This window comes from Dipteris shenzhenensis, chromosome 14, assembly GCF_047967505.1.
Source record: "Dipteris shenzhenensis isolate YYH24624 ecotype China chromosome 14, Dip_SZ_1.0, whole genome shotgun sequence".
NCBI classification, from domain to species: domain Eukaryota; kingdom Viridiplantae; phylum Streptophyta; class Polypodiopsida; order Gleicheniales; family Dipteridaceae; genus Dipteris; species Dipteris shenzhenensis.
The window spans coordinates 24,005,634-24,018,642 of record NC_141609.1 but is presented as its reverse complement, the minus strand read 5'-3'; the positions used below and the strand labels follow the sequence as shown (position 1 = coordinate 24,018,642).

Genomic DNA, 13,009 nt, shown 5'->3' with positions numbered 1-13,009 from the left:
AGATCATGTAACAAAGGGAACCAAGTGTAAAGCATGTCGGAAGACTTCGAACTTGGGACGAGGAAGTGCCTTTGTAAACATATATGCTATTTTGTCATCTGTGGGAAGACAGGACAACTCTATGTCTCCTGCTAACAACCGCTCCCGAACATAATGATAATGAACTTCAATATGCTTGGTACGCGCATGAAACACTGGGTTACGCGCAATGGCCTAAGCACTCTGGCTATCAGTGTAGACAATAGTGAAGGATGTCTGGCGAATACCAAGATCTATAAGTAACTGTCGAAGCCAAACACACTCTACTGTAGCGGTGAAAGCTGCCTTGTACTCAGCCTCACAACTAGATGTGGCAACTGTTGGTTGCTTCTTGCTGAGCCAAGAGATACATGAATTGCCAAGCAAAAAACAATTACCAGTATGTGACACTCTGGTGTCGGAACATCCTGCCCAGTTACTATCCGTCGAAGCATGCATGGTAAGTGAGCCCTGATCACCATCGAAGAGGGCTAAATCATGAGTGCCTCTGAGATATCTGAAGACTCTATTCACTGCCTGCCAATGCTGTGAACTGGGCATGTGCATGAATCTACTGAGCTGAGATACTGCATACTGTAAGTCAGCTCTGGTGTGACATACAAAAATAAGGCATCCAACAGCCTATTGATAAAGAGTGATATCACATGGTGGGCTCCCATCATGAGCTGAGAATTTGAAGCCAAGGTCCACTAGAGTAGAGATTGGCTTGCAATCCTCAAACTGAAAACGATCAAGGAGCTGTCCAATATACTTGGACTGACACATCATGATACCCCCCTCAACATGAGCAAACTGAATGCCCAAATAATAGTGGAGCTGTCCCATGTCTGACATTTCAAAAACCTGCTGCAAATCAGCCTTGAAAGCTGCAATTTGCTGAGTATCTAGGCCCGTGATGAGCATATCATCCACGCATAAAGAGTGGGTTCTGTGGGGCTATTCTGAAACCAAGGGATAGTAAGTGTGCATGAATTTTGGCATACCATGCCCTGGGTGCCTCTTCAAACCATAAAGGGCTTTTCTAAGCCGGCATACCTTACTTTCAGAATTAACAACCTCAAAGCCAGGAGGTTGTGTGACATATACTTCTTCCTGCAGATCCCCATGAAGAAAAACAACCTTGATGTCATGTTGGTGCACTTGCCAATGATGATGGGCTGCAATGGCAATGACACATCTAATGGTAGTAATCCTGGATGTGGGAGCAAATGTCTCCTCAAAGTCAATGCCTTGTTGTTGGGCATACCCTTTTGCAACAAGACGGGCTTTGTATCGATCTATGCTGCCATCAGATTTCCTTTCTAATTTGTAGACCCACCGCGTTCCAATGGCATGCTTGCCGGGAGGGAGATCTACTAATTCCCATGTGTCATTTTTCGCAATGGAATGTAACTCAGCTCTCATTGCATCCATCCACTCTTTGCTGTCAAAAGCATCTTTATGGCACAGAGGCTCTTCATTGCAAGCTGTAGCAAGGAGTGCAAACTCAAGAAAGTGACCATGCTGTCTATTCCCTGTTCTTGTCCGGGCAGCAAAAGGCTGATCTTGTTTGCTGTCCCTCAATGTATCAAGAAGCCATCTGAGAACTTGCCTTTGCTGTCTATTGACAGCTCTTTCTTCAATGACTGCATCATGAATAGTGGGATCATTTTGTGCTGGAAGAGAAACCTGCAAATCAGCATGGGTAGTGGCTGATTATGAGGGCCTGCAGGAGGCTCATGTTGCTGATCAAAGTCCTCTTCTGAGGAAGGCAGAGATAACCAAGATTCAAAGGCATCAAACATGTCAACATCTGGCTTAGCTTTGCAGTCCACAAGAGGAGAAGCTGAATGTTCAGCAAAGATTACATCTCTACTGACAATAATCTTCCCAGTATTTGGTTGGCATGACTGATACCCTCTGCTCTCCTGGCTGTAACCAATAAATATGCATTTGATTGCCTTGTCATCAAGCTTATGTCTCAGCTGAGATGGTACATGAACATATGCAAGAGACCCAAAAACTTTCATGTGTGAAAGTGAAGGCTTCCTGCCTTTCCATGCTTCATAAGGTGTAATAGTCTTCAATGTCTGTGTAGGTGATCTATTCAGCACATAGTTGGCACACATCACTGCATCAAGCCAAAATTTATTGGGCAAAGACTTGGCCTTAAGCATGCATCTGGCCATCTCCATTGTGGACCTGCTTTTCCTTTCAGAAACAGGATTCTGTTGAGGAACCCATGGCCACTAATCGAAGGGTTGTAGCAAACCCTTGATACGTATCTGGTAGTCCATTCAATGTGGTACTGAAAAGCTGTGAATTTGGCACCACCTCATCAATGTTGGCAAGTTGTTCCATGAGGTCCTTGACCTTTGTTAGGTATGCATCCATAGAGTCACCTTCATTCATGCTGAATTGCCTTCTTAAATATGCAACACGTGCCTCATTGCGAATCTGATAGAGAGAAGCCAATTTATCCCAAGCATCCTTTGCTGTCCTGCAAGACCGGATGTGTGGAATAATGATTCTCTTGCATGATAAAGCAATACATGAATGTGCATTTGCATCTCTTGCATCCCATCTTGTCTGTTCCTGAGTTGGAAGAGTAGTAGCAAGAGTGCTAGAAGATGAGGCATCAGGAGAAGTACCCCCTGCAGAGGGACCAACAGTAGAGGCAACCACTGTAGTATTGGTTGGCCTCAGATCAACCCTAGAAACAATATTCCACAAATGCTTTGCAACAAGAATATGTTTCATGAGATAAGACCACATCAGATAGTTGGTGCCATCCAACTTATCATCTTCACGAAGAACTCCAAATAAATCTTGATTGTTCCCAGCCATAGCAAATGTGATACCCTAAAAGAGACCTGAAAACCCAAAAGCCTCAAGGCTATCACTGCAAAAAGCTGGCTGTCCAAAAATGACAGCAAATGTCTACAAATTTCCAACCCAAATCAAAGGGCAAATGCAGATCTGACCCAAATGTGACTGTGGCAGGCAATGTTCACTGCAAAAACAGCAAATCTGGCAAAAGCCCCAAATTTATTGAGGGTTTTATTGAGGGTAAATAGGCCAAAAAGAGGGCAAATGCAGAAAAGCCCCAAATTTTGCTGACATTTTTGCAAATGTGACCCAATGTATGCAAATCTGACTCAATGTCCTGCAATCTGACCCAATGTACTGCAAACAAACAAGAGACTACATTCACCAAAATGATGGATCGAACAGACCAAACTCCAAAGCCCCAATGTTCTTGCAAGAAATTGCAACCAAAGAAGGTGAAAAGAACTGGAAGCCCCAAATTTGCCAATGTTCTGCAAAAGCCCCCAAATTGTAAATAACTTCGCACATGCGAAACCTGTACGGAACTCCCGGAGCAAGTACGAGCTGTACGGACAGCTGATCCGCAGTCACGTGTGTACGGAATGTAGGTACAAGTTGCTGACGTCTGATGTGCACGTGAGACCGTACGAAAGAACGTACGAAACAAGTACGGAGTAGATGAACCTGTACGGAGCAAGTACGATGCAAGTACACCTGTACTAAAATCTGTAGGGAGACCTGTACGTCTGCACGCACTATTGTACGAAACTGTGTACTTATGCAAGTATACATGTACGAAACAAGTACAGTGTGTAGGTACGACTGTACTAAACAGTTGCTTTGCAAGCACTGTTGTACAATGCAAGTACGACGCAAGTACTTTGTATAGGCGCAGGTACGGAAGGTGATGCGACGGGCAAAACAGCTAGGGACGCAGCTGGGCGGAAAGACTTGGGATATGTACGTGATCCGTATTGAGTCTGTATGGCGAACAGGCTGAAGCAGTGATGACCAGCAGAGGAGCAGACTCCCAATGAGCAATGGAGGACTCGGGAGGCTGAGGAGAGCTGGAAGACAAGTGTAGACCTCAGCTCTGATACCACTGTAGGATCAATTGAGAGAGAGAGAGAGAGTGCAAGTAGCAAAGCGTCGCACAAGTCTCTGCCGTCACGTCAAACTTGGATAATGAAAAAGGAGGAGGTACATGTACCTAGACCTAGGACTAAGTGTCCTAGGTGTCACATAGGACTAAGTGTCCTATGTGGCCTAAAAGGCACTAACACTACAAGTGCCTATATTTATGCCTACAAGGCACAAACCATGGCCTATAGGGCATCACTAGAAACACCAGGAGATGGCCTACAGCCTTCCGTCCTCCTCTGCAATCACAGAAAAGGCATCCCAATTCAGTGCAACATTCCATGGCATCCCTTCTTCCGAATCTGGCTGAGGGTTCTAACTTGGCAGCTTTGATACCCACTAGGAGAGTCTTGGAAGGAGAGAAATAAGCCCAATCTGTCTTGGTAGCTCTGAATACCCGTCAAGGGAGTCCTAGCAAGACAGAGGCCAACAAAACAACCACACCAAGCTGTTCCTGGCAAATAGAAAGGCCAGCTGTGCAAAGCAAAAGGATCTGAAGGTTCTGAGGAAGTAGGAAAGCTCCCGAAAAGCAATCAACCGATCGGAAAGCTCGGGAACCCCTGGAAAATTCAGCAAGCATGGGAAAACAAAATTCCCTGGCAAGATCTCTAGCACCCAGGTAGATGAAAATCAGCAAAGTCAACCCTGGAAACCAACTGGAGGAACATCGCCAAGCTTGGAGAGCTCTTGGAGAAATTTTCCAACCCTGGAAGCACCTGGATAGCCAGGCAGATGAGAAAACCTAAAGGCAACTTGCTAGAGATCACTCAAACAGCCAAGACAGTGCGAAACTGGAAAACGATTGACCAAAGGCCTCTTTGACAAATTGCACAATGTTTGAACAGCCTTGGCAGCTCCTACAGATTGCGAATTTTCTCGATAAGCCCTGGGAACACGCAAAATGATGAATCGCCTTGTCTGGAAGTGAAGAAGAACCTAGAAAAATGTGCAATCACCACTGCCTGTCCAAAAGGTTCCCATGCAAATTGCGATTTCACAAATCTGCTACCGGAGAAGGTCCTGATGAACTGCGAATTCCTCTAGCATCCTCTGGGAAGTGCAATTTTGCTATCTTGGACCTGGAAGGGCTCTTGGGTGATGGCAAATCTGACAAACTGGCTCCTGGTAGCTGTGTGGAAAGCTGGGAAGCAAGAAAAACGAGATTCTGATATGAGAGAAAGCTGAACCATCCTTGGCTTAGCCCCCAATCCACCTGAGCCAGGAATAGCTGCCTTTGCTTGTCTTACAAGTCAATGGATTTTTAGCCCTCTCTAACCCTCAGGTCCTTTTGCCTTGGCGAAGTGTCCTTTACAAATTTAATCAGTTTGAGGCCAGGACAGTCACCGTAAATTCTTGAAAATTAAAAATTCACGTCCCCGTGACACACAGCATAGAAATAGTCTGGTTGAACAAGGTCAACCCTCTTTACCATAATTAAGGTGCTTTGACCGAGGGTCAAGGCACCTTAATTAAAGCCAAAACTCTCTGACCGGAGTTGGGATCCGAAGTCAACCCTCCTTGGCTAAAGCCAAGTCTTGTTGGCCGAAGATAACACTCTCTGACCGAAGTCAGCTCTAAATTGTTCTGATTAACCATAGTCAACCGTCTCCCTTAACCGCGGTTAGGCTTACTTAACCGGAGTTAAGTATCTTTGACCAATGGAAAATTAACTCTTTGACCATAATTTAACAAATGAAGAACTATATAATTATGATCAAATAAATGGTCAGCTGGAATTTTGACTTGGAGTATGAACAGAAATATAGATAAAATCAGTAATAATGTATCACACTAGATTATGATGAAACATTCATAAAACATCTAGAAAACTGGACATGCAGATCCTTTAACTTTGTGTTTAATCTGACATGAAAAAAGCAGACACGAGAGAGAGAGAGAGAGAGAGAGAGAGAGAGAGAGAGAGTACCGCTATATGTGATGGGTTCAAGTCAAGGACTCTTAGAACCTGCCACCACGCAAAATCACATTAAAATGTCAAAGCTTTCTCAGCAGGATCTTTAGATTTGGAATCCACAAAATCGCTTCTAAATTTCACATTAATCGAGATGAGAAAGAAAGAAAGAACGATTATTAAAGTCCTTGGAAAGACCGAAGGGTCTATAAGTCTAAGCAAGCAGCTGACCCAAGACATACAAAATAAAGACACAACACTAGTACAAAGTGACTGATCCCATGGAGATGATGGAAACTGCGGTGTGGCATGACTGTGGTGGTCCTTTAGATGTATGAGGAATCAAGTCCACCTGGTACTAAGAATAAATAAGAGGGTCTCGACAAAGAGAGGCTCCAATGGTGTACAAGGCTGCCAGGCGGCATAAAACCCGTGATAAAGAATTAATATGCATGGTCAATTGTAGTCTCCTAGCTGTGGCTTTGCACCCGACAAGTGTAATGAATGGGGCAGGGAAGAATTTGGTGAAGGGCCTGCGATGGCATAAAAGGGAAAGAGGATAGGGGAGAGGAAGGAGGAGAGAGAGAGAGAGATAGGAGGGAAAGGGGTAGAGGGAGAGGAAGAGAGAGAAAAGGGGTGAGAGGAAGAGAGACAGAGAGAGAGATTGGGAGAGAGAGTGTAGGGAGCACATAGGAGGAAGGACGTGGTAGTAGATAGGATTAGATGTCAAATCAAAAGTGTACAATAAGGGGTGGATGGGGACTTATATAGTCCCTCCACATTACCCACCTAAGAGGCCTCTAAAAGGTCCTCTAAATTGGCCCCTTTTCCCCCTTCATTACAGCCATCCCTTCCCATAGAATTTTGCCCTCAAAATTTCACAGGATGGCTGTCCAAAAGGTGCAGCAAACAACAACTACTAATCATCCCGGTAAGAGATGGGGGTGGGTCCTCGACAATGCTTTATGGCTGCCATGAATTCTCATCCTCAGAGAGTCCCGCCACTTGATAAGAGACTTTGTATAGACCTTGTTTCTGAGTACATGGTCTATGAAACCCATATTGCGCTCCAGAACATAGAGGATGTCACCCTCCTCATCCATAGGTGACAACTCAAGAAGAATATGGACATGTTGTCCCACATGTGGTTTCAGCAAGGACACATGGAAAATATCGTGGATCTTGGGGGTACTGGGTAGCTCCAACTGATATATTACCTCTCCAACCTTGCGGATGATCATGTAAGGTCCGTAATACCTATGAGTAAGCTTCGTGTTGGTATTATCTTTCAATGAGGCATAACGGTTCTATGGAGACGCAAATGCACATAATCTCCCTCTTTGAAAGACAGATATCTCCTGCGTTTGTCCGCATAATTCTTCTGCTTGGCTTGGGCATCTTGCATATTTGTTTTAGCCAACTACAGAAGGGCATCCATCCGCTCCAAGTCATTCCCTGCTTGCTGATCTTTCACAGCCATGTCAGCAATTGAAGAAGGCATCCCGACCTTGCATCCATACATTGCATCAAACGGGCTCATGCTAATGGAGAGATGCTTGGTACTGTTGTAGTAAAATTCAGCAAGTGCCAACCATTTATCCCAAGACTTCTGAGTATCATGACAAAAGTGCCTCAAATATTCCTCCACCCATTTGTTCACCCTTTCCGACTGTCCATCAGTCTCAGGATAGTATGCAGTGCTAGGTGTGAGTAACGTACCCACTGCTGTAAATAACTCCTTCCAAAAGTAGCCCATAAATTTTGCATCTCTATCTCACTGACAATTTGTTGAGGGAAACCATGATGCTTGAAGACATGCTCAATGAATTGCCAAGCAACCTATGATGTTGAATACCGGGTCTTAGTGGGTATGAAATGCGCATGTTTTGTCATTCTATCCACCACAACATAGATGCCATCCCATCCCCTCTCAGTAGAAGGCAATCATGTGATGAAATCCATTGCTATCTGCGTCCATTTACCCTCTGGAATGGCTAATCGCTGCAAGAGACCTGTAGGTAATTTGCTGTACACTTTATGATGTTGGAAAGGCAAGCATTCTTCAGCCATGTATTTAATCACATCCCACCACATGCCTTCCCAAGTAAAGCTCTACTTGATTCTTTCATATGTTTTAATGACACGTGCATGTCCAGACATGGGGGAGGAGTGCATTTCTTGCAAAACCAACTCTCTATATTTTGAGTCTGGCACTAAACAAATCTTGTCCTAGCACCACAACAGCCCATTATGTAATTTGAATTCTGGATTACCCTGACAAGAAGGCTTCTGCAAATCTGAAAATATGGGAGCTACCTTAGAATTCTGCACATATTCTTCCTGAATGCCATGAATCCACTTCTGATATATGGTAGAGATAGCAGACCAATTGCAAGCCCACATCTTGGACAAGGTGTTTGCAACCACATTTTCCTTCCCTTTTCTGTACTAAATGTCAAAATCATAGGATTGGACTATAGCCAACCACCTCTTTTGCTTATATGACAAATTTGGCTGGGTGAGGAAGAATCTGAGTGTCCTATGATCTGTTTTCACCTTAATTTTACTCCCGTACAGATAGTGGTGCCACTTCTTGAAAGCATGCAAGATAGCCAACATCTCCTAATCATATATAAACATGGTAATTGAGTTCTTTGGCATCAAACTTCCTACTTTCAAAGGCTATTACCCCGTGTTCCTGCCTCAGAACAGCACCCAATCCCTGGCACCTCCCTCCACAATGAAAGGACGTGAAAAATCAGAGCATACGAAGACAGATGCATGAGTGAGAGCAAATTTCAGGTCTTCAAAGCTGCGTTGTGCTTCCTTTGACCACCAAAAAGCATCCTTCTTCAAGAGGTCAGTAAGAGGAGCTGCCCTCTTGGAAAATTTGTGAATAAAGCACCTATAGAAGGAAGCAAGCCCTGAAAATCCTCTCAATTGGGTGGGGTTTTGTGGCTATGGCCAATCTTTGATGCATTTCACCTTTGCGGGATCCCCCCAAATGCCATGTCTACTCACAATATGCCCCAGGTATTCAACCTCCTCTGCCATGAAAGTGCATTTGCTGACTTTTGCATAAAGCTGATGCATCCTCAAAATTTCTACATAAAGCTGATGCATCCTCGAAATTTCTAGCACTTGCTTTACAAGCTTACCTATCCTTGCTGTAAATAAGTATATCATCAAAGAAAACCAGCATGCATCTGAAAAGAAGTGGCTGCAATATCTTGTTCATCAGCGCCTGAAAGGTGGCATGTGCATTAGTCAATCCAAAAGGCAAAACTTTAATTCATACAAGCCCCGTTCTGTGCGGAAGGCCGTCTTGTGCTCAGCTCCTTCTTTCACCCTGATGTGATGGTAACCAAATCTCAAACCTATCTTTGTGAGAAACGGAGCACCCTATCTTAATGTGCTCCTACCTATCCTTGTTGTAAATGAGTATATCATCAAAGAAAACCAGCATGCATCTGAAAAGAAGTGGCTGCAATATCTTGTTCATCAGCGCCGGAAAGGTGGCCTGTCCATTAGTCAATCCAAGGTTCAAAGGGGGTTGTATGGTTTAGGAGGAGTCTAGGGTTGAGGGGTGGAGAGCTAGTGTCTCCTTCACGACTTCGAGGGGTAAGGGTTGAGGAGGAGGGACAAGGGAGGAGGAGAGAGGAGGGAGGAGGAGGGAAGAGGGATAGAGGAGGAGCGAGGAGGAGAAGGAGAGAGGAAGAGGACGGAGTACAAGGGTAGGGAGAGCAAGGGTAAGGGCATGCTAGAACACGATAGTGTAAGAGAGCATGAATGCAATGGAGATCAATCACATGAACACAATAGTGAGCTTGAACACTGAACCCCACAGAGTGGGAGCTTCATTTCATTGAGATATATTAATATATGTTGATCTCTACATAATCCATAGGTACCTTCGTGGTAGGACCTCTTTTGTAGGAGATTTTTTGGACAAGAGTCCCTCCTCTTTTTGGGGGACCTTTTAGGTCTCTACACAAAGTGTGGGAACCTCAAAAAGTGTAGGCTTTTAGTATTTCTCTATCTAGATTTAGACTTTCTCTCTCTAGATCCTGATTTTGCAAGTATGATTGGATGTTTTCTAGAGATGATTTTGGTTATCCTCATCCTTTAGGATTCATCATGCCATCTTTTAGGCTCAAGATATTACAAGCAGAGCTTTGCCGCTACTCTACACACACAATGATCTCATCAATGTTGCTCTAGACTGCACTTCTGGCCCTTATTGCCACAGGGCTAGTAGTGATGAAACTATCAGATTGAAAAGGCAAATTAATGGCAAGACTGCTCACATGCTTGTGGACAGCGGTAGCACCCATAGTTTCATTAGTTCTAAGACCTTACAAAAGGTGGGACTCATGGCTACTGAGATTGATCATGGGCTGAGAGTAGATGGACAGCATTTGATCAGTAAATTTTGTTGCCAAGATACAAGGATCAAGCTCTTTGAGGATTATGAAATAGCTGGGGATCTCTTGGCACTGGACATGGGCCCAATAGATGCTGTCTTGGGCTGCGATCGGTTAAAATCTTTGTGTAAAATCAGCATAGATTTAAATGCCCTATTACTCAGCTTTGTCCACAAGGCTAGAACTATAGGATTGCATGGCATTGCCACTCCTAAATTGCAGGTCATTTCAGCAAGGCAGTTGGCCAGAGAGCTCAGGAAGGAGCATGCCCTCTATGCATTGAATGTGTCAGTATTTCAAGGGGGTAGCATTCCCCGTGTTGAGGATTGTGTTATGCAGCAGTTGCTCTCGGAGTTTGCTGATGTATTCACTAATATGCCATCTCGATTTCCTCCCAAGAGGGATGTAGAGCCTGACAATAAACCCATAAACAAAGCCCCGTACCATCTTTCTAACGTTGAGTGGGAGGAAGTGGTAGTACCGGTCCAAGAATTTCTTGAGAAGGACTTTATCGCTCATAGCACTTCTCCTTTTGCCTCCCCGATGCTTCTAGTGAAGAAGAAAGATGGATTGTACTGCATGTGCATTTATTACAAGGATCTAAACACGGCCACTATCAAGAATAGGTTTCAAATCCCCAGGATAGATGACGTGTTTGGATAAACTCAAAGGGTGCTCCGTTTCTCACAAAGATAGGTTTGAGATTCGGTTACCATCACATCAGGGTGAAAGGAGATGAGCACAAGACGGCCTTCCGCATAGAACGGGGCTTGTATGAATTAAAGTTTTGCCTTGGCCTAGTTAGACACTCCTAGACTAGTCCTTTCCTAACTGTAGGGCGAGAATGAGTAATTTAAAATAGGGAGTATTTACCTAGGCTAGGTCCATTCCATTTAGAAGCAGAGTACAGTGCTAGAGCAAATAGGAGGTACATTGCTGAATGTTATGCTCTAGCCGAGATAGCATGACCTCGGAAAGATCGGTGGATATTTTCCCTTAGATGACCGACTTCTGTAATATTTTATGTGCGTAAATAAAATGGTCAAGGGAAGTAACTGCCAGGGTCCTAGGTGAGGGTGTATTGGCATCGACTAGGTGGTTTTGAGTGCTCAGGCCTAGGTGCACCTAAATGTGTAAGAATGCCAAGAGGCAAATATTTTAATTGTGCCCCAAGAGAGGGGTAAACGGTGTACCAAGCTAAAGGTCTAAAATGATGACATGTGGCAGGAGGGAACCATCTAGGGAGTTGTGGGCTTGTGGATAGGCATGAAAAGAAAATGAATTACGTATCTTGTGCGTGCATGCAATCCATGAGAGAGGCTGGGAGGATATTATGGATGCCATCGCCTGTAATTGTGCCCGTGAATCGACAAGAAGAAGGCAGAGATTAGTATTTGATTGTATCATTTGGTATCAAAGCGCAGAATATCTGGGTAGCGTGGATGAACGAGTTGCGTACAAAGGGATAACGGGTGGTTACCTTCAGGACTCCATGATATCGCGGGAAGGGACGAGCTATCGCAGGAGCGTAGGGTTCACGTAGACAGCTGACGGAAGGCAGGTGACGGAAAGTTTCAGACACCCGTTGGTTTACGATTAGCTTAGGGCCAGGGAACGGTGGCTCGTGATACTTACGTTACGGGGAGGCCCTTCGACGCGATAAGCGATGCTGGGTGAAAGACCTGCGAATAGAGGTGGTTATGAGGCATGGCGATGGGCGACGCACGGGCACCGTCATGGCTACGTGATTGGCTTGACGGCGATACGTGGCTGATTGCCTCAACGAAGTTGGTCGGGTACTGGTTCGGTCGACGAGACTAGAAGCAAGACTTCAGCGCAGGATTACGCTGTGGAGTCGTATAAATGGCGACTTCATCTGTGGCTGAATTGCTGCTGTTTTTCAAACTTTACAGCTCCAAAAGTGACCCTATGCGCTGGGAGAAAGTGCTGGACAGAAATTCGCATGTCTATGTGGTGTTTGTGAGCTGCATACTGGTGGTTGGATGCTGATTTTGCTGTCTACACTGACGCTGAAGATAGGCGACTGCATTTGCGGTTCACGTAGGAATCTCGGAAGGGACCAGGGAAATAAATCGGGAGTATCCTCTCAAGACTTTGTGGAACTTCCATACAAATTTTCAGTTTTCAGTTTGCAGTCTATTATTCCTGTACAGCAAAGGGGAATTTGAAGTGTGATATACTTTTGGAGTTTTGGCGTACCGAAAGAAGTGAAAGAAATTTTTTTTTTTTCTATTTTCACTTTTGAAAGAATGAAGCCAGAGGGACAAGATTCCAGGGTAAATCCTGAAGAATCTAGAGCGCGATCTACGCAACAAGTGTCCCACCACACAGCACTTACTCTGGTGGGTAGGATTTCTATGCTGGAAGATGCCTTACAACAGATCATGAACCAGCAACTTCAAGTGAACGCCGGTCAAAATGAACTTAGAGGGATGGTGCAAGCCTTGTCGGCTAGACCATCTAGAAATGAAAAGGGCAAAGCTCCAGCAGAGCCAGAGCCTAGTATACACTCGTCGGAACGTGCAAAGGTCAAGGTACCTAATATTGCCAATTATAGACCGGAAAAGTACGCTGGTCGGATGACCGAGCGCAGTTCTAATGTGATCGAGGTTTGGTTACACAAGTGGAAAGAAGCCTTCGCCATTTGTGAAATCAGATCTGATGT

At 44.7% G+C, this 13,009-nt stretch overlaps 1 protein-coding gene across 1 annotated transcript in view; it reads right to left on the bottom strand.

Moving 5' to 3' along the window:
* LOC147894360 (5'-3' exonuclease family protein) overlaps nt 1–13,009 on the bottom strand; it is a 159,483-nt gene that overhangs the window by 81,378 nt on the left and 65,096 nt on the right. The window contains exon 4 of the mRNA XM_087384797.1: nt 5,915–5,953. Within this exon, the coding sequence (XP_087240923.1) occupies nt 5,915–5,953 (39 nt within the window). The remainder of the gene's footprint in view (nt 1–5,914; nt 5,954–13,009) is intronic.